Source organism: Pseudopodoces humilis, chromosome 8 (assembly GCF_049639895.1).
Source record: "Pseudopodoces humilis isolate 2021_Gansu_Grassland_sample_001 chromosome 8, ASM4963989v1, whole genome shotgun sequence".
NCBI lineage: Eukaryota > Metazoa > Chordata > Aves > Passeriformes > Paridae > Pseudopodoces > Pseudopodoces humilis.
The window spans coordinates 19,550,149-19,573,510 of record NC_142207.1 but is presented as its reverse complement, the minus strand read 5'-3'; the positions used below and the strand labels follow the sequence as shown (position 1 = coordinate 19,573,510).

The 23,362-nt window shown below is 35.7% G+C and overlaps 1 protein-coding gene across 1 annotated transcript in view; it reads right to left on the bottom strand.

Moving 5' to 3' along the window:
• The window catches only part of MYO3B (myosin IIIB), a 199,164-nt gene that overhangs the window by 101,597 nt on the left and 74,205 nt on the right, over positions 1 to 23,362 (bottom strand). Inside the window, exons 11-14 of the mRNA XM_088058818.1 lie at positions 14,996 to 15,151; positions 4,131 to 4,227; positions 3,078 to 3,194; positions 2,129 to 2,233 (exon numbers count right to left, since the gene is read on the bottom strand). Coding sequence (XP_087914944.1) covers positions 2,129 to 2,233; positions 3,078 to 3,194; positions 4,131 to 4,227; positions 14,996 to 15,151 — 475 coding nt within the window. The remainder of the gene's footprint in view (positions 1 to 2,128; positions 2,234 to 3,077; positions 3,195 to 4,130; positions 4,228 to 14,995; positions 15,152 to 23,362) is intronic.

Sequence of the window (23,362 nt, the reverse complement as noted above, 5' to 3'; positions counted from 1 at the left end):
ATTCAAGCAAGAATAGAAAATTAGCACCTAAACATTTCAGCAAAATGAGCATCAGTTTACTGGGTGATTCTGGGAGGACATGGCCACCTTCTTCCTGCACCAGCAGTCCTTAACATGTGGTATTTCACAGGCTCTTCAAAAGGCTTCCAGACTCAAGAGACTACCTCAAATGGTCTGAATCACTTTCCTTCTCTCTGCAGTTATGCTTCATGGGCAACATGGAAGTTGAAAGCCAGTTCTCACCTGAACACTGAAGAATGCAGAACATTGTTTGAATCCTAACAGCATTTATTATTTACCCTTTTTTCTCCATGTATTCTACAGACCACAAGTACAAATATTTTTCTACCTAAGGTACAGTATTAACTGACATATAATTAAAATGTTAACACTGAGCAGTTGCACAGGTATACAGGTTTTTATGCAAACATCTGAAAATTACTTGCATCATACTGTGAATACACAAAATTCTTGGCTGGGAAAAGATACAAGGTCCTAAAATACTTGATGCAATAGCCCTTTGTATAGAACTGAGCTTTGTGAAAAGGTTTGAAAGATGCAGCAGTTATCTGGTGGTACCTTGTGGTGCCTGACAGCAGGTACAAGGAACAACTCTACATAAATTACTATACTGAGCCTTTGCCGACCTCTCCTTTCAGAAGGGAGTTGACCCTTAAAGTATTCTGCAGTTTTTGGTGCAATATGACATTTGCAGCTCATTTATTTGCTTCCTGTCAGTTATTTTTGCTCTTGGAAATAGGTACCACATTGATTACACTACCTAATTTAATTGCTTTTGTGTGACTAGGGAAGTCATGCACAACAGTTTACAGAGTTAAGGCTCATGAGTCCTTCTAGAATTGGTCAGAATTTGACTACTGCTTCAGGAGAAACAGTAGGCTGAAGTAAACTTTCAAGTTTCACAGGAAAGAAGAAAAAAAAGAAAAGAAGAGAAAGCTCAATGGATAAAACAAAGAGAATCAATACATTTTTCACATTTTTCAGTCTGGCTACTGTGCTTATCTGGTGCACCTTTATATATATAATACTGGCCAGGTAACAGATAAACAAGCTCCTGTAATACTTTGCAAACAGAAAAGAGGAAACTGAATTAGATCTGAATGAAGATTATTTCAGAAAGAGGTACAGAAGTTGCACAAAGTTGGCCTGACAAGCTGAGGTAATTACTAATCTTTTTCCTCAGATAACAAGTTCTCACATACGTTAGTGTACATGAGTACATGTTTTGTTTAATGCCTTCATCAAAGTACATGTAAGTCATTAAAGAAGTATTAATCACTTTCCAGGCCAGTGTACTTTCACATAATCAGTAAAGCTCCCTTTTATTTGTCTTATTTTCTTTGCATTTTCTGATTTAAGACTTTTTATTATTTTATTCTGTTTTTGTGACTTTAAGAAAACGTTTTCTATTAACTATCGTGTAATGTGCAGGGTAAAATCAGGAGGATTTTATAAACAAGAATAATTATTAGCCTTCAATATTCATGTCCACACAGCTCATCAAATTAGAAAGAGTATGAAGTTATAACCTTAAGAATGTAGTAAAATATTTTACAGCATAGTATTTTATTCTCATTAAAATCATTGCTATATAATAGGATTTTTGTCCTTATTACATTTATATTAGACCCATACTTAATTTATTTTACTAAAAATTTCACTAATGGTTCCTATTTTTTGTGATTTAGTGTCTTTTTACAACAGAAAAGTGGTTCAAACTATGTTAATCTGGTATGGCATTGAAAACCCTCTATTTTACACAAATGTACATTACTGAAATATCTAAGTCAAGACAGGCCTAGAATCAGTGTGCAGCACTACCTTGCTGCTGGAGTCAACAACCAGGATTTCATGAGTGTCCAGGGAACTATACTGGTCAGGTACCTCCATCATCTTATTTGACCTTTCAGTCTCTTTCATAACACTGTGTCCTCTTCAGAACTCCCAAATCTGATCAGATTTCTACTCTGGTTTTGTTGATTAAGGAATAAAAGGCTTAAAGAAAAAATACCCCAGAATACAACATAATAGAACATTATTCACAGCCCTGTAGCACAGTGGCAGTATGATTAATATACAACCTAAATCAAAATTAACAGATTCTTACCTGATCCTTGCTGAATGTAACCATGCTTTGGTAGGCAGCATCTGCAGAGGCAAATATGTGGGGGGGGTTTGATGAACGCTTCACACCATGGTAAAGCTTGGAGAACTAAATTTAAAAGAAAGACACACAATAGTCAAAATATGAAATTTAGCTACATAATTAAGAAAAGAAGGCACTATCATCTGCCTGTTCAATAGAAAAAAGTTGACTGTTATACCACAGAATTTCCACTGAATCACCTACAGCAGGAGTGGTAATTTTTGGCACTGCCCAATTCCCAGAATACAAATTACATCACCTAGAATGCATTCTGATGTTTCCTGCACGAGACAGTGAAGAGAACTGTATCACAAGGAAGAGAATTTCAAACACAAGCCTTCAATCAAGGAAATAACCAATTTATACAAAAGAAACTTACAGTGAATCTGAATTCTGGCCCCTATCTGAAGCCCTGATTTAAGCATCCATGATATTTTTAGCCTTCCAAGTTATTTCTAGCTCCACCTCTCTTCGTATTTGTAGGGAATTAAACTGGCCTTTATGTTTATAGCATTTTGTTTCTGTTAAGCCAGAACTAATGGCACAGGACATGTAATAACCCTCAGTCAGAGCAATTCTTTGGGAAGCAAAAACCTCAGGAGGTTCATATAACCATCTTCTGTTTCGCAGAAGAAAGTCCTAAATGCTAGACAAGGGGCACAGATGTGCCTGGGGTAATCTCTGTCCCTCCAGAGGAATTTGTGCCATCAAGAAGTGAATGAAATCAAATGAAACCAAATTTAAGAAACAAAACAAAACAAAATAAATTTTTAGCCACATTGTTCTGGAAAAAGAAAAGGCAGAGGTTTAGTCTATGCTCCTAACTTCCAGCATCACTTAAGTATTTTAGCTAGTAGTGTTAATATAAAATGTAAAGCAACTTCCATCTTCAGCTTGGAATCTCTCTTACCTGGGGAGAATAAATGCTGAGATTCTGGAAGGGGTTCAAGGCTATTAAAATGTCTCCAACGTAAGTATAAATCTGTAAGTCAGCATAACGTTTTTGCAGTTGATGGATAATTGTATCCTGAGAAGATTACAGAAAGTTTGATAGTTATGCAGTATTTTCCCATCTAGGAAGATTTTTGTAAATATACTGAGAACACTGTTTAAGAAATATTATATATTATTATATTATATATATAATATATTCTATATGTATATTATATATTATTGTATTATATATTATTGCAAGTGTTTCTAACTATACTTTAAATGCCAAACCCACAAAATCAAATATTTTCAAAATTCTTGCTAATGTCATAAAACTAAGTTAAATGGCAACTCCTAATTGCAAATTAGAATATTTTCTTATATCAGACTGAGAAGAAAATATTCTGAAGAGAAAATGGTGGTACACATTATTGCTACACTTCATAGTACATGTCCATTTAATTGTTTTTATTTGTCCATGAAACAAGAATAACAATTTTTCAATTCAAGGATTAAATTTTAAGTAGTAGTAAAAGACTGTTTAAACAGGACACTAGCACAATTTAGTATTATGTCTTTTTCTTGCTGGCATGCAATTTAAGGATTATCAACACCAAAATTTAGATACTCTGAAAATAGGTGATACAGTGAAATATAAAATTGATAGTTTTATTGCTTTTTATCAAGAACCAGTAGATAATACATTATCATATATAAATCAATTATTTTAGAAAAAAAAATCACTTAAATCTAGATCTTTATGACTACACATTTTAGGAAACTCACAAAAATAATTTAAACTAGCATCATTCATAATTAAGTTTTTCCACATAACAGTATTCACTGCTACTTCTTTTATGCTACTGCATAGATTAATGAAGCGAGGGCAGCCGATCTGTCATGTGAGAATTCCTTTGCCTTGGTGAGACAAAAGATTGTAAGAAGGAAATACTTTCATTCTGCTAAGAGATGCCTAAAAGGTACAGTTGAGGTACAGTTGTCAGAAGCTGCTACTCAGACAGTACAGTACCTCATTGAGAACTTCTAGATTTACCAGATCGTCATCTAGAGAGTACGTGTCAGCTCTGTCCACATGGTAAGGTCTTCTAGTATGTATTCGTTCATGCCTGGAAGTTGTTAACAGAGCACCAGTATTATAAAAGTGTATTAGAGACAGCAAATATTAAGATGCAAAGGGAAGTCAAAGGTGAATGTTTTTATCATGCAGAAATACAGACACACTCTCTGAAATTGGTAATTTTGCTTGAGATATCCTTTTATAAAAGCAATAGATCAGCTTGCTCTCCAGTGTACTACCTGTTTCTCTTTCACAACATATAACCCTATCTATTTATCAATGCTCAGTGAAGATTTACTGCTTACAGACTTACTGCTGCTCACTCACACTCAGTAAACTAAACAGATTCTTCCTCTTTTCCCTTCCCTCCTTGCGCTAAGTTAATAAACTGCCATTCAGTTTAATTAAATGCTACCCCCACATGCCCAGCCATAGTACTGTCATCTAAAGAAGTTATAAGAAGCAGTAAGTAGTATAAAATCCTACTGTTACCTTGATGTATGCCAAAGTGCCTCCTCAGATGACCCTAGATGTGGCCCAAAACAACGTTTTTGAACCACAGCTGCCATCAGACTCTAAATTGTATGGATGTTCAGTCGGCTTGTCTCCAGAGATTTAAGCCACACAACAAGCAGCAGAGACACACTGTCACATAACCCCTTTATAATCAGATTATACTGAAGGAATCTTTGAAAATGCGGTGTATATGTTTCTAAACAACACATCATGTTGAAACGGGAACAAATTAAGAGGCTGAAACATGTCTTCCACAGAGGGTGTGAAATATGAATGCTGTAAGTGCAACTAGGCTTTTCTTTACAACAAACATAATCAAAGCATAGTAGAAGGACACCCACCGAGATACAGTCTGCATCCTGCTGAGTAACATTTAGCATTGATCCTCAATGACAGTCCTTGACAGATTGTTTTTGCATTGGTTGCCATGTAGGAAAGTAGGAGTCACATGATCAAGCATCCCGAAACAAGACTAAATATTACATCAAGCACTAACAAAACAGTACCCTAACTTAGCAGGAAACACTTGTTTATCTGTAATATTCAAAGTTAATATGAATACGTCGCAGGCTTCTTTAATCATACCTTCATATGCTTTTGTAATCCTATTTTAAAAATTAACATAGAGGCATTTGCATTTCCCCCCTTTATGTACACTTCTATATTTCAAGCTAATCTGCTTTCATTGAGTGAAGAGAATGTTTTCATATCCAAGAGCTATTACATCATCATCATCAGAACTCTTGCAAGGAAAGGCTCTCATAAAGAGGAACGAGAAGAGTGTTAGTCATGAGTACAGCTTCCCTGATAACTGTGAATCACATAAAATGATATTTTTCTTATGTCTATTTTTATTCCTTTTCCTCATTTCCTTTTGGCTACTCAATGAGTTTTAGAAAGCTATTCTTTAATAATTTATTTGAACTGTTGCAAACTGTTTTGTCATCTAGGAAATGAAACAGTGGGAAGGCAGCAGGTTTTGCTGACAGTCCCACTACACTCCCACAGACAGTAGTTTGCTTTATGTTGTACATATGAAGCAATGAAAGAAGGACACAAGAAGACAAGTAAGAAGCTATGAAAGAAAAATTGTTATAGCGGGTATTATTTCTCATGGGCAGCATGTTGACCATTTGAACTTGTTCAAAATTCCATTCAATAAATCTTCCGTTTCATGGTCTTCGATTAGGTATTGGGTTATAGGTCCTTTTTGGGTGGTTTTTTTTTGAGTCACTGTATGCAAAAACATTACACTTTGCTGACAAGCCAGATCCTCAAAGGAGTAAGAATGCATTATGTACTACTGGGGTTTTTAAGTGTTGTTTCCCTTTCACAAACCAGAATTCAACCTCTTATTTTATTGCATAGAAAAATACTGTTGTAAATAATGTAAATCATCTAGAGATGGGAGCATCCCTTGGTCTACAAATGAAGGAAATATTTTAATATTTGCTTTACTTCATGAAGATGTAACTAACAAAGCAATGGCTAGACATTTTAGCCAACATAACTTATCTGTGAAGCTTTTTCTTCCTGGAGTAAAACATCATATCCACAATACTGAATTGCACCAAACTGCAAGTAGGGACACATCTACCGGACGTGCAAGAAGGAGGGGGAAGAAGGCACATTCAAACCTAAGCATGTCTAATAGCAGAATGGCTTTGTAAACTAATCTGTTATCTGATTGTGTATTAAACTCCTGCTGTTTGTTCCCCTTAAGTGATAAACAAATCTTTTTTTATTTATTAGAAAAGATTCCTTTTAAGCCTATTTAAATAAATAAGGAAAGTGGTCTTAGTTAAATATAAAGTAAATATAAGTAAAACATATATACCTTTGTACACATATTTTCCAGCACTTAACTCATTTTCCTAAGTACATGATTAAGAAGAGGATATTAGGAGCATAATATCACATTAGCTTCAAATCTCCTGCTGGCCTCATCAGTTTTCTACTGACCCTATGTCCTCCAGTGCATTGATAGAGTGGGAAGGAAAAATACAAACAGTAAACTTTAATTATTACCACAATTTTACATCAGAAATACAATCTGCTTTTAAAACATGTATTAAAAATTCTTAAAAGGCAGAAGGAAGCACTCTTAATTAGGGAAATAACTGTCAGTATATTTTTAGCATAAAAAGTAGAATTATCAGCCATTTTTTCAATTACCCTTCCTTTCTGGCAACATATAAGTAGTACAAACTCTAAGCAAAAGGAAAATCAAAGATGTTATGTTATCCTCCTTAAGTTTCCAGTGATTTTCTGATGCAATCCCTGCATGATGTAGTCTCTTCACAAAACGAAAGAACAGCCATAAAGGGTGCAAAGGGCCAGTCACTCAAGGTGTCTAACTTCATTTTAGAATCATAGGATGGTTTGGGTGAGAAGGGACCTGAAGAGCACCATTAGATTAATTCTAGAAGTCTAGTGATGAGCACTGTCTGTTGAAAAAGGCTCTATGCTCCAAAGTATCCTCCTGTTACCATTTTATCAGGCAGGAATAGCTGGAAGGGACAGTTTTCTTAGATTTTGTAGGAGGAACAAAAGGCAAGAAGCATTTTTCCCCTGAGAGAACCATTTAATGAAAAGGCAGGAAACATTCATTTGTTCTACTGGTGGTAAAGATACAGTTTGAAAGAAACTAACCAGTTATAGTAATAAAGGTGCACTGTAAATAGCTATACACTCCTATATCCTGCTATCAAGGGATGGGGAAAGAAAAGCTAGATGGACCACACAGACTTCTAGATCAAAAAGTCATTCTGCTAGCAGGTCCAACCTGAGCAACAAAGCAACACAGACCAAGAATTTTTGACTTCATTAGGAAGCTTCTTCTCTAATCTCTCTCTCCTCCACCCCTAACATCTTTAGGGCCTTCCAAGAGGCCTTTACATTGCCCTGTTGGTACAGTTAAGCATTTATGTTTACTGTTTGTTTGTTTCTAGGATTCACAAAGGCACAATGATTGCTGTACTTGGTCTTCTTCACATTATTGCCAATTTTAAAATTAATTAATGAGATTTACAAGAAAAATACTCAACAGAATGAGAAAGAAAAAAGGGGAGAGTGCGACACTGCCACACAGAGATACACAGCCTATTTCCCATGCATTGCAAAGACCTAATTTTGCTCCTTTACATCAGGTTTCAGCCTGAAGTAATTTATTGAAGCAAGGTCATAAGAGAGATACTGATACAGCCTTAATTACAATATAAATGCTACAGCTATAGTTTGCAACCTCCAGTAAAAACACATGTACTATACTCAGAACAGGATCACTTTTGGGGGCCACAGTAGCTTTGAGATTAAAAAAATATATATATGAAAGGGGGGAAAAAATAATTTTAAACTCATTTGCCTAGTATTCTTATAGAAGAAGGCTGGAAGAATTACCTTAAATTATATTCTGTATAGCAGCAGAGAATATTTCTGGTTCTGGTTCTGTTATTATCTCTGAGTCCAAAGAAAATTACTGGCTGGATGCAATCAAGTTCCCTGTGGTTAATTGCTTTCAAATCTAAATGTGAACTGGCAGAGAAGCTTAATATCTGGTAGTAAGAATAATTTCCTTGGATGGACTGCTGCTGTAATCCAGCTGGTTCATGAAAAGGGGGAAGCTGCCAAGACATGGTACTGTCATTTTAATACCTGACAAGGTAGCCTGAACATTCCTGCCCTTCTCAAACTATTAAATGCTCTTTTCTTTATTCCTCCCGCCTTTTCTATTTTTCCCCAGGCTTCTCCAAGTTTGAGTCTTCCTGATGTACAGATTTGCCTTTTATCCTTCAAAATGCAAGCTTTCAAAAGCGTCTGTCCCCCATTGCAGAAACAAACTTGGAAATGGCGACCAGCAGTAGCACTGACCCAGCATCACCCAAACCTGTAAACTCTGAGCTCTTTACTAATAGTCTACCTTAAACTAGTTTAAAACCATATTCATGCAAGTGCTGAAGTTTTTTCATTCTTTTAAAAACTGAAACCAGAGGTTAGTAGATATTTTCTGATTCCTATGAAGAAGCCTATTTACAGACAGGAGCATAAGATACCTATTCTGTAGGAAAACATCCAAGAGGAGAATGAGCCATATCTGGAGCTGGCATCTTCAAACCTGCTGATAATTGGGAAGCTGCCACTTTGGATCATAAAACCCAAACTATTCAATGCTTGATCAACATTAACTTTAAAAATCAAATCATTATATAAATTTAACACTGGGAATTATGAAGTTATTGAGGAAATACAGAAGACCCTGGTTTTTCTCAACTTCACCTCCAGTAACATTTGATTGACAGAGCTAACTAAATAAATGTAGATGTCAACTGGTGATTATTAATACAGATTAATCTACTACAATTCAAACTGGTGCTCCACATTATCTCCTCTGAAGGAAGAGCCAAATGCCACACAGAAGCCCACAATATCTAAAATTCTGAAAGACAGCTTCAAAGAATATTAACAAGAGCAAAATTTCTGGAATGCATTCTGTGAAGACTCCTCTTCCCTGTCTTCAGTTCTAAGCTTTTAATCAGGTATTTTCCTCCTTGATATTCTGGTTCTCCACCACAGTAAAAAGGCAGTTAATAGATCTATTACTACATTTGAATTTCTCCATCTCATATGCTGTTATGACATTTCTTTTTTAGATTTTCTCCTACACATTATTCTGTATAGAGCAATCTGTTATTTTAAGAGACTGACCACAATTAGGTTATGCCTTAATTGTTCTCCATTCAAATGAGAAAAGAAAAAACCAGAACATATTAATTTCACTTCCTTTTGCTGATGGTCAGTACTTTTCAAGGCCTTCAATTAAAGGTTTAAAATTCTGCAGTTTTCCATTAGTTCTACTCACAAGTCATGAAAGATTTTTTAGTTTTTTTTTATTTTCTTTTATGGAATAAAATGGAAAGCTTACTTTTTTTTTTGAGAAAAGTTTTCCTAAAGGATGCAAGATTTTATCATCATAACTTCTGCAAGGAAGGGCCAGGACAATGGACAGAAGCAGGGTATTAAATGAGTTTCCCTTTTACATATCTCCATGACAAGCTCTGTTGTATTTTTGAACATTATTTATGGAACTTGGTATAATTCCTAGCTTAAAAGGCTTTGAAAGTTTTTACATCTGTTTTTCAACACTGAAGCAGCTGCTGGCTTTGGCAACTTGAAATAAAATTCTGACAAGGACAAAAATATGGTGTTAATATTTGATGTTTATAAACAAACACCAGAGAATATACACACTTTTTCCAGTACATTTTGCCAGTGTCGACAGCACAAAGAGTCATTTAAAATTTAGCAATGTTAGGAAATACACTAAATCTCTTCTGACTTTCTCCTTAATGAGGCTGGTTATCAGCCTGTATGTTGGAATCTCTTGTACTATGAATCAAAAAAGCAACCAACCACACGAATAAGTTCAAGAGATCAAAAGGTGTATTTGTAAAGTGAGCAGCTCTCTCATAACCTCCCTTAATGGATTATCAAACACACTCAAACATTATTTAATAAAAATATAATCGTCACAAAGAAAATGTTAACTGACAATTAATAATAGCCATAATTTGTAACATATCTTTGCCTAGAGCCTTCCCAAAGCATTCCCCAGACTCTAGGGCAGGAAGAATAAAAATAAAACTGCTGGAGCTAGAGCTCCAGGCATTATACATGTTTCCCTTCATTACCAAGTTTACAGTGACCTAACAGTACAGTAGAGTACAGCTTTATAGAACAAGATGAAGTTCTTGCCTCAGCAAACTCTTTCTCATAGGTATTACATATTAAGTAAAACTATTAATAGCCATGTTGTAAGTGAAAAGAACAGAGAAATACTGAGGGCAAGTGACAGAACAGAGATTACATAGCAAATCAGAGTGAGAATAAGGAACAGAACACAACCCCCTACTATGCTTTTGCATTAAATTCAGAGGGTGCTTAAATATTCTTGGTATTTTACTGACAAGCAATCATACAAATCTTCATCTTGAGAAACCCATCCCTGAAATATATCAAGTTTATGGTAAGCTTGACTTGTGTACCCTTTTTTACTTAGAGAATACATTATTAATCACACTCAGACACACCAAGTCTATCAACACTCAATTATTATTTTTGTAACAAAAACATTTTTATAGTTCTGCTTTTCATTCCTGACCAATGTTTGCTTATTCTGTTGGCACACCTTGCTGTAACTTAGATTCCTTCTTCTTTCCTCTGTTCTCCAATTTTATGCTACGTGAGGTACAAGTCTTTAGGTATTAATGACGTTTCTTGTCTTCACAATGTTACTAGGAGTAAGGACACTATTTGAACAACCATCTTACAGCATTTGTGTGACTATAGAAGTGGAAAGTAAAATTTAAAAAAAGCAAAAATAGGAAAAAACTGAGTGAGATCCTGTGAAAGCATCCTCTCTGATTTTAAGAAATGCTTCCTACCTAGAGACAGCTATATATTTATAGAAATAAGACTGCTGTGACTCCCAAGAGGAACTAGAAATCAGTATCCATGTGTTAAAAAGGAATTCTGTACTTGACTTTAGAATAGATGAGGAAGAAAAATTCAGCATGGCTGGAATGAATACATATGAAGCAATGTTCTGGTGTACTAAGCTGTATTTTTTAAGGATTGAAGAACTTTTATAAAAATAGAACTAGTGGACTACTTAACACTGAATAAATTTCTTAGAATTAAACTTCATATAGTTGTTACTATGTCAAAGCTGTTAATGGAAAGTGTATTGATGCAAATTAGCAATTATGTTTTGTTATTGTTAGAAAACACACACAGTCAAATGATAGCTTATAAAAGGGATATGGATAAGAAAGATTAATACCCAGAGCTCACCCCTACACAGCTGTGACATTAGACTTTCTCACCAAGTTTTTCCTCATGAGAGTGTAAGACATAGGCAATGCAGGAGTGGAGTGCTAATGCTGAAATGCCAAAACACAAGAATTTTAGTGTAAAAGATGCCAACAGATGAAAAAAAGAATCTTCTTCCTCAATACAAGTGTGGAAAGAGGGGTATTTTGGCTGTGTTTTCTGAAAACACCTATTTGCATAAGAATAGAAGATATCTGGATCTCACCAATGAAAATAATTTAGGGAAAACAAGTTTCGAAGAGTATCTTTTTCAGTAAAAAAGCAGGATGAATTGTTAATATTATTTTTAATTTTAAAAGTGGTCTTTTACTAGCATAAACATTTTCTTTTTACAATTAATTTTTAACCTAAAGGAAATCAGAATATAAAATTCTCTAGTAAGCTGCTTCATGGAAAAGTAACAGCAGTATGTTCATCAGAACAAGCTGATAATAGAAGAAATGTACTGAAGTTAAGCCTAGCTATACTGCACACAAAGAAGCTGATAAAAGCTGATAAAATAAGGTGATGTTTCAATTTGTGACTCCTAGAGTCCTAGAGGCCAACCTAGATGATCCTACCAAAATGGGCCAGCCTGTTTCTTTCTACCACTCTCCTGCTAATTCCTGGTCATGTGAAGCATTCCCTTCACTTCAGCTATCACCTGAAGCACCTCTCTGCAATCACTAACAGAGTAGAAAGTTATCTCTGTTTCTGCTGGTTTACTTTTTTTCTCTCACTGTAGAAGTTCAAGCTCAGGAGGCTTTTGACAATCCCTGAAGCTGTAATAAAAACAGCATCATGAGTTTGTTCCTGGGAGTTGAGAGAAAATGGGAGAAAAAAGCCAGTTCTCTCCTTTTCACTATCAATGCCCTGCTAAATCAGCTCTCCATGTCTCTCCTTCACATGCTCCAAGTCATTAGTACTGATCTTCAAGTCTGCAGGCTTGCTCTCAGGCACAATGACCTGAAGTACCAAAATAGGCAAACTGGCATGGCTCCACTGGAAAGAGAATCCTATTTAAAACCCCACAGGCACTGAGTCAGTACAGAATCAAAAGACACAAATCCAAAGCACTGTCCTAGAAGACTTTCATATGAGACAAAACACAGATACCTCCTGATCAGCTGTCATCACCAGTGACTCCCTGGGCTCCCTCAAAGAAGAAGTGTTGTTAACATAAGCATACTGATGATTTACCAGTTTCTGGAAATTTTCAGCCTGTTCTCTGAGAACATTTTCTCCTACTTAATCTTTTAAATAATTGATTTGTAATGTTGCTGTACTCTTAAAAATGGGCATCTATTTTTCTTTATTTCTGAACATCAGGAAATTAACATAGATTTCATTGTAACTGTCATGGGCACATCAATAAACAGAAAAAGCATGCACCATATTCAATATTGTCATAGAAAGGTTTTAACTAACACGGATTTGAATTTGCCTTATTTACTTTGAAGTGGTGACTATACATTCAGATGACTTCTACAGATCATTATAGATGAATGCCAGTAAATTTTTTACAGGACCATCTGGTCATATGTTCTTCTTCATGTCAAATTTTGTATTGAAAATTATGTTGTAGATGCATTACAGAGGCTTTAAAGGCTTTTAATTGGTAACAATTTTTCTAGAAGGTACAATATCCCTATTACAGAGCCAAGTTTTTTACTGTTATGAGGCTATGTCAATCCTCTGGGGAAAATTATAGTTAGATGCTCTTGGTGGTTGTTTCTTTTGTAATAATCTTATGTTTCTAGTCCAGTATTAACTGTCTGGCCCACAGACTTAATATTTTGCAGGGATGTACTTTTGCTATGTCATTAAAGTTTGTACCAATTTGATCAAGTTTAAAATCTTTAGAATAACTTTCTGAACCATATGTTGTAGATTTCAGAGGTGAACAGTAAGTAGATTTTTGTCCTCACTAAGCATGCTCTCAACTCTGATCACAGTGGGCTGGTGCTTCACAGAAGAAGTAAGGATACCATAGCAAAACGGTAAAACAATCAGAAATATTTTTTGTATGAAAATAAAATATTTAAGCTGGGTTAGGTGGTGGCTGGACAGACAAGGAATTAAACTCACTTTGATGAGCACTGATTTATACTAGGGTGCTGGGAAGCAAAATCCTTCTTACAGTTCAGTCAAATCTAAGGTACAGAAGTTTGTCTGTCACTGCACACCCAGTTAATACATGAAAAGACTTGAGGAAAGAAGTGCTGTCGTGGTCTTGGTTCTTTGTCACTCCACATTATGAGCTCAATCTCAGAAGAATGTATTGGAATACCATGACAAATCCATTTCAGAGCTCCTCTTAGCACAAGGAACATTTCACTCTGTCTATACATGCAATCAGGTCAGCAGTTGGAAAAATTCTTATACCTCTTGGGCAAGCTGTGCCATAGCTGTAGGCAATGTGATCTGTGAGGTGCTATACAGGGAAGGAATCTTAGGAAACTAGAGAACTAGTAACTGCTGCTGTAATGCTGACATAACTTCTACCTACAGTGAGCATTTCCAGGTATGTTTTCCCAAAAAACAAAGAAACCAAGAAGAAAAAACACACACATACCACAGAAACAAACAAATAAAAACTCACCATCCACAGAAGTCAGCTTCACCTTGCAACTGTACTTAACAATCATTCCTTTCTTTTAACTTGTACATTTTTGTATGGGTCTTTAGCATTTAAGCCACAGAGTTTTATGTCATGCAAGTATATATATGTTTATGATTTATGAATCATAACATCTGATATACTTCATCAACATTAGCAGGTGGTTATTTATAATAATGGATCAGAGCTTATCTAACTCTAGAATTTCATATTACAGAATGATTGCTGAGCTTGGGACAGTGTGTTCATTTGCATTTAATTCTCTTTTGAAACAGTGAAATTCTGCCACCCTCTGGACAACAACTAAACTAAGACATATTTACAATCAGCCTCAAAAGATTCCACTTCTGCCAATAAACATGCATTGCTTTTTAAGCACATTTTAAAATTAATTACAGGGCTCAAATTATCCTTGAACTATAGACAAAACAACTACTTTCAGTAATGAATAGCCTTCTTACTCAGGATTAAATCAAACAGCAAACTTCAAAATTTTCTGCTCTTAACTTTTTCTAGTAGTCACTTGAGTGCCCACAGTTGTATTTTTAAAGATCTGTTACCAAAGTACTGATACAGTGTTTCATACCGACATTTATTTCCACAAATCAGAACACTCTGAAATTAACATCTTTCTGACTGAGCCAAATGATAACAAGTACAGAACAGAGTTCAGTGTGAGAAAGGCAAAGAAGCTTGCATTATGGTTGATCAAACTAGCTTTAAAAAGTATCAAAGGGAAAACACGACTCTTACATTCATATGGCAAGCAGCACTTGTTGCTAATAATATTGCCAGTCAAAGCATTGTACAGTACCTTGTTTTGGCTATGGAGCCTAGCTGCTGTTGTTCTCGGATGAGCTCAGCCAGCTGTTTTTGCAAAGACATATCTTTATCATGTACCTGTTTAATAAACGGATGTTCCAAAAGATGAGTGACTGAAGGACGCTGTTCAAAATCTTTGATTAGACACCTGTGACAAAGAAATAGGGGTCTCAGACAATGATGTAATATCATTACAGCATGAATTGAGTGAGCTCACTGTGTGGCTGTTACTCTATTTTCTTTTTCCACAAATTTGAGTTCCTCAATATGTAACAAGACTCTTCCATACTGCAATAAATCTGGAATAAAATACTTAGCTAAGTGAACGCACTCTGCAAGTATACTAGCGTATAAAGGCTACAAATTTGAGCTTACTTAATCTCTCTTTTTAACTATAACTAGATAGAAGGAAAAAATGACATTGTATCCTGTAAGAGCTGTACAGTTAATACACATAAAAATGAAGTTGAATAGACAATACTTCATTCACTTTAAATTTCTACCTATTCTCTGATGAGATTTTGAGTATGAACTGTAGGATATAGCGTATTGAAAATCATGACTGAGACCTGCGGTACAACACTAATCAGAACAATTTGATATACAGATTTGTTTTTTAAATGAATGTTACGGGTAGATATTCTATATCACAATGATGAGTGTTAGCATAAGAATTATAGAAAATTCTGCAAGCCTGCATAATTCAGTCTGGAAGAGAAAGTAATCGGTCAGAATGAAATGCTAGCCAGGGTACCAAATCCTCTGATAGGAACACATGAACTAGTAATGAGTAAAGAAGTATGTCCTATTACATCAGCATAAAATAAAATACCATGGTAATTTGTATAATTGAGATGTAAGTTTGGAGAAGCCATCACTCAAGTTGAATTATTTTCTGCTGAAATAATACCATTCAAACTGAGGAATGATCCAACAGGATAAGACTGCTTTCAAGTATCCTCTAATTAATAATATTAAATCATTCTATTCATCTTGCTCAGATAATAATGGTATTGACATTATTTGAGAATGTGAAAAAGAAGTGCAGCAATTCAGCATATACCTTCCTTCTAGTATCTATAATTTTATCACATTTTAGCTCAAGATGAATTTATTTGATGAGATGCGTTCATATTACATACTTAACAATTTCCTTTCATATTTGTTGAATACCAAATACCAAATACCAAAAGTACTTCCGTTGCAGGGCCAAAAATCACAAATAAAGACTATCATTTTAGCCAAAAGTTCAATAAAACTTTAATACATTTCAGATTTATATTCTAGTAATAAAAGTAACAATGTATAAAATTTAAACTACATTACAAAAAAAATCATACACATTAATTGATTTCAAATACTACTAAACACATTAGCAAGTTATATTAAAGTTTAGCCTCACCTCAAAGACTTTACTGAAGACTAAAGTCTGGTCTTAAAATGATCCTGAAATATCTTTGAACATAACTTCAATACTTTAGGTTCCCAAACACCATTTTGCTAACCTCTTCTGTACATCTAGTCCAGAAAAGAAAGTCTGTAAAACGTGTTACCAGTTTTGGAACTATTTTGGTGAATTTTGCTATAGGCTAGAACTGTAGCCTCCTGATAGAAACAGTAAAGCAACACAACCTGCTTTATCTGCATCCCTCTGAGCGCAAGGCTATAAATACCAGTCCTTCCCCTCCATGAAAAGATCCATCATTAGCCTTGAACAGGTTCTGACAATCCCCCCTACTCCCTTTCTTTTTTGTAATCTGGGAGTTTTAAAAGTCAGTACACCCACACAGACAATATAGTCCATGCCAATCCTGTTTAAATTCATGTTTCCTGAGTAAAAGGAAAAAAGCATTTGAAAAGAAAGACAACATTCATCAGGAAGACAGATGAAAAGAGAACAAAACAAGTGCTATTCATTATACAAATTCACAGATTGATGGCAAGTATCTGAAGTGAAGATTTCAGTCTGAAAAGCTCATGCATTCATGATTTTTACCATTCTGTCAACAATTCCAACTTTTCAGTATTTATGTTTTATTGTTAATATATAAATGTTCTTGTTAAATTTGATTTCATCTGGAGTTTTTCAGTACTATAACCGAATCCAAGTGAATCTATATCATAGGATCATGGATAGTTTGTGTTGGAAGGGATCTTTCAATGTCATCTAATCCAAACCCCTTGCAATGCACAGAGACATCAACTACATTGAGTTGCTCCGACCCCTGTTCAACTTGACCTTGACTGTTTCAAGGGATGGGGCATCTACCAACCTCTGTCACTGTTTCACCTCAATGCAAAAAATGTCCTTCTGATATCTAGTCTGAATCTACTCTCTTTTTGTTTAAAACCAATATCTCTTGTCCTATCACAAAAGGCACTTGCTTTTCAGATAACAACATTAGAGTTTAAATAGATTCTTTTCAAAAAATTACACAGTTCCAGACAGGACATCTTGTGTTTATCTGAAGTGTGAAGAACATGCAAACCTTTGGCCTGGTGGCATGCAGTTATTAATATGAATTCTCTGAACTCTGAACAATGCACCCACAGACACTCTACGGAGAGGACACAGAAGTTGCATGAGAGTTCTTCTATATACGTGGCCCGTAGGTGAAACATGCAAATGTCCAGGATACTGCACTCCTTGTGGAAGCCCAACAAAAAGAGACATTTTGGAGAAAAAAGTTCTTAGCTTCTTTCGTGCATGCCTGAAATGTGAACTTTTTGGGTGTTGTGTATGTTTCAAAGAGCACAGACAAATTGTAGGAAGGACGTGATCTTGGAGATCTTTAGGACTCTGTTTGCTTCTGTTACATAATCCTGCCAATCCCCCACCGACTATTCACATTGTGTGCATGCTTCACCTTTGCAACAATCAATGTTTATCCATTGTTTCATCTAAATGCTGGTATTGCTGCAGTCTGTGTTCACGTAGGATTTCACTTGAAACACAACTAAAACTTCATTAAATTGCAGGATGACTTAGTTAATGACACAAGACACATCAACATGAGTCTGTGTTCAAACTCTCTGTTCCAAGCCCAGACAAGAGCACACCTCCTGTTGTGCCAAGTTTGTGCCTGCATCGGAAGAGCAGTCCTTTCAGATGGTTAACGAGATGACGCAACAAAGCAGAGTTAGTAACTAACAGCTGTGCAAGGGTGAGGGAGAGCTGCTTAAATTCATGTCTGTAACTTCGTGCGTGAGTACTTCAGCTTCAGGGAAAAGACGGACAGGAGAATAAACATTTCCACCGGAGTTGCTTTAATCCATCAAGTTAAATGGCAAGTTCCTAGCACTTTAAAAACACAGCAGCCAAAAGACCAGGTAGGCCATAGGGAATTGAGGTGTGTAAGGCACACACTCTCCTTTGCCTGTAAACAGCAGAAGTTTTGACGCAGCCACTCCTAGAAATTACTTCTTACCATGTTTCAAATGCAGTAAACAGCTTGCAGCTTAGTCACTGAGGTACTGAGGGCTCAGTCTGTACTCAAATATTCAGTGCCAATTTCATGTCTCACCAGGCTTGCTGTGATGGAATGGAGGATGCAAAGCTGTCATGTGACACTGGAAACATAGCCCTTATGTTTCTCGGTGCATATTCTTTGTCCTTATTCCTCCCTATGTAGAAAAGGCCTATTAATATTCTGCTTCTACACACTGTCAGTTCAACTCTGTTGCTTTTAGTGCAACATGAATGCCTGCTGCTGCTGCTGCTCTTAGTCAACATCATCTGTAAAATAAAAATTCTTGGGCCACTACTACCTAAGTGCTAATGAAAAATGATGCACCAGACTGACGGTGTCATTGCAGGCATTCAATAAGGTGTCATCGTCATCCTACTGGAAGCAGTATTGGCACTATAATGCTCTTCAGAAAAAAAAAAAAAATATATATATATATATTATATCAGCTCTTACAATCCTAAAACCTGCACAAAGGTGAGAATTACCACAAAGTTTTCTACTGACCTACACTCTGACACAGAATATAATGTGTGGAAAAGTTGATTATATGGGTGTCTGAGTTCAAAATTGCCAGTAAATTCAGTGAGAAGATATATCTAACACATATGCCAGAAAAAAAGATATTAGGAAGTAATAAAATATTCAGTAATGTTAACATTTGAAAGAATACAGTAACAAAACATCTTTTACAATTTCACTCATCACAAAATATTCTGGAATCAGTGTGTGCATTGTACAGGTGAAAAAGAACAGTAAAAAGCCCTATTAATGAAGGATTAGTTTCTGAGGCAAAACATCTTCAGCTTCTCATCTGAGCATTCATTTAAGACCAGTTTGGACAGTTAGCTCAGGCACTGTCAAACATCAACCATACTGCAATTATTCATAAAACCAGTAAATGTGCTGCACCTGCAAATTCAGCCAAATTGTTTGGCTTGTGGAAATTTAAAAAAAAAAAAAAAAAGAAAAGAAAAGAAAAGGGTGGTGCATTAGTTTGAATTGAGCAAACTGACAAGCAAACCAACTACAAGATGGGTTTCAAATAAAGTATGATGAAAGTATCACATTTAGTCTGCTATTTTTTGGCTCTAAAATAATAGAAAGGCTAAGTAAGTAGAGACTGAAAAAGAAATAAAAACTGTATGTTTGCCTTGACAAAAGTCAATCCATTATCTAATTGGAAATTCTAGTATCTTCCATCATGCTTTCTTAGCCGAAAATTAATTCTCAGAATTCATTAGCATCACTACATTAAACATAGGTTGCAGCCATTTGCTGCAATCTCACAGCCAGGCTCCTAAGCACCATTTCCATTCTGCCACAATTACGAGCAAAGATGAAGCATTTATTAGCAGAGGATAAGAGCAGCCTCCCATCCACATAGGCCCATCTGAGACAGCCTCTAAAAATTCACTGGCTGCTTGCACTTGGATGATAACATTGTTGGAATGGCTGGGTCTCAACAATGTAAACAGCCATTTCACAAGTAGCGAATCAGATGGCTGAGAGATGTTTATCAGCATTCATGAGCTATTTACTAATGAATAAATGGAAAGAAACAGATTTCGTAAGAACCGCAGTGGTGGTCTAAGTCTCCTGTGTGCTCAGAAATAGAAAAATAATTACTAACGTCACTCACTATTGCAGACAAACCTAAGTAGAGCAGCAGCAGTTCTTTCTTTCAGAAATTCTCTTTCATTAGATCTATTATGATCTATTTGGCCCCAAGTTCTTTATTTAAAAAGAAAGAAATCAAGCATCTGTAACTCTCATAGCTAACTTACATTATGATTTATCACCAGTATTTTGTTTTTCTTCAATTATTACATTTTGTAAATGCTATATTTTCTGATGATTTCTTATCTGCTAGAAGCTTTGTCCCATAAGCCAAATATCTAACCAGACATCAAGCAACTATTTAATATCTACGTGCACAGAAGATAGGTTAATATTTGAAAACAATATGTTAATACTTGAAAGAAATTATGACTGTGTATCAGACTCTATTAGAGCTGGGGAATTCACACAATAGCCTTTGGCTGACAGTGATATAAATTCTCTGTTCGATTGTTATCTGTTAGCTAAAGCCCTCATTGCCACTCCTCTGGTGTGCCTGCCACTGCCTCATCAGGGTGCTTTTCCCATCACCTGCTCCTCTCACAGCTGTAGACCATTCTCCCATGCCCTCCACATATTTCACTCCTTGCACAAGTACCTGCTGTCTAGCAGTGAGAAATCTCTCCAGGACTCTGCTACTAGGATAAAAGAGCTTTCCAGGGTCTTGAACCAAACTCCAGGTCATCCTAAGGTGTTAAGATTGTCTCATCCTAGTCCCAAAAAATAGTTACCAGACTGGCCCCAAAGATAGGGATGTTCTAGAGATGAGGTTCTAGAGTGGAGATTTCCCAGAGGAAGAAGAGAAAGACTAAGGTCATATCCTCTTCAAAGGAGGGAATCTTCCCTCCTAAGCAGGGAGAATGAGGTCTCTAGGTTCTGAGACATTTTTTATACTCTGCATACCTACTTGATTACATCACAAGGTTGCTTCATGATGCAAGATTAATGAAATCAAGACCATGACCTCAAATGGGTTGACTCCCCCTACTTAGGGAAATTGAAAGACAAGAACTGACAAGCAGGATCATTTAGGCCAGATATACTAGGTCAGAGACTTTCCAGTCAATGAAGGAAAAACAACAATCTCTGAGATTTTTTACCTGGTTAAAATGCTCAGTAACTGAGCAGTTCTACCTCTGTACCACACGTAGCTGTGGCAGGCACTGGTCAGTTACTTGCAGCCAACAGGTGAAGACATTTCATGAACTACATCTGTAGTAAGATGCAGGAATGTGCCTGCTTCTCTGACACTTCCCTGCTTTCCACTTGCAGGCCTGCCCAACCCCCATTGCTGCAGGTCACTAATTTGCAAAAATGAACTAAAAAACTGTGACAGCTTTGCCAACAGCATTTCTGTTTTGAGTCCTAATTCAGCAGGACTCACAGGATATAAATAACCTTATCTTCAGGACTATATATAGCTGTCCCTTTGCAAAAAGTAAATGCTAGGCACTAGGGTTATGCGTGTAGGTTAAATAGGTCTCCTGTCTTGCACAGCATCTCATTATAAATAATAAGGATTTTACTGTTCATTCTGCTACAATCAGATATCAGGATGAAAGACTGAATTTATGACAAAGAACTCAATCACCACATGCTTGGTATAAATTCTGATGGTCAGAACACATTTATAACATTATCGATCTGCCTTTTGGTGGCAAATGCTGTAAATTACTAATCCTCCCTAAGAGTGAGACAAATGCTCAAACACTGAAGTGTCACCAGCACCTATTTTCTTAATAAATCTTCCTTCAGTTTAATGTTCAATATCAAGCACCATATAGTACAATTTAGAGCACACATCTGAAACATAACAAAGATTCTATCACACTGAAATTGTAAAATTAGGTGTAATAAATACCTTTACCTCTTCTAAATCTCCAAAACTTACAACAGGTTTCCCAGCCTTATTTGGGCTGAGTAAGCATTACAATTTATTTTAGCTCATATACATGCATTAGAAAACAAATGACAGAAACTCTATAGAGTGGCATCTCTTGCAGCTCTTTAGCGTGGGTCTGACAGGTGCTCACACTGAAATGTTTGAAACGTTACCAGTGAGAACAGAAATACAATCAGAACAACTCTAGGAAGCATCTCAAAACCACCAAATACATTTATTTATTGTATGATGAAATTGATGAATAGCCTTTCACCAGGAACTGGTTTACTCTGTTTCTTTGGTCTGTCCTTGAAGGCCCAGAAAAACAAAAACCCTTCAGAACTTTGCACAACTGAAGCTTTTTATTAGAAACAGTATGTTTTGCATGTATACCAGATATCCTCCCTTAGGTACCTATCCCACTTTGACACTATAGCTTGCAGCTGATTTGAGGCAGGATTTTTACAACTACTCATTAGAAAGTTGAAGATAACTGTATTCATTACATATGTCCACTCCTTTGTATAAATACATATGTTTCATGCAATATTCAAAAGTGGCAGAGATCTTTCGTCAGGTACTATAATTTAGTATTTCAAGTTCATCTGCAGATAGATTCTGAGAGTCTACATCAGTGAATGAAATGCAAAAATGTAGATTTGGTGATAACCTTACACATCGCAATCTGTATCTTTCTGACATTTGCAAACCTCTGCCTTTCCAGACACTGAAATTAATAAGTTATGTCAAATGCATATGATGTTCTCAGTGAAAGAAACAGTAAAATGTTCTTTATGTAACATGAACAGAATGTCACTAAACAAGTGCTTAGATTGTGAAAAAACTTTATCTGCAGAGAAGTTAAATATAAATGGACCACTTAAAACCTATATGATCTAGATGATCTATTCTAACTGAATGGCTCTGAATAGGGACACATCAATATGAAATTTAGCTTGCTAAGCCATGTTTAAGTTGAGTACAAAATGTGAGTTTATCAGGACAAAAAAATTATCTTTGTACTGTACTTGCAACGTCATTGCTAAAAGTTACAGACTGATAATAAATGTGACCATAAATCCTTACGTTCACATTTTGACTTTATTACTTCCTGAATTTCTAAATTCTTTAATTCCCTCCAGCTCAAGAATGACTAATTAATTCAAAGAACCATAATAGCTAATCATTGGTTAAATAAATTTAAAAGGAGAATGTCTGTCTCTGGAGATACCACTACCAATTTTAATTAAAATTAACATTTTGTGATGTAATGTAAATAAAAGTTATTGCATTCTTCTGCTTTGAGAACATATTAACTCTCCTATTTATCCTTTGAGATCAGTCAAGCTTTAAAGTGCCAAGAAAATTATTTTTCACTGCTGTGATAATT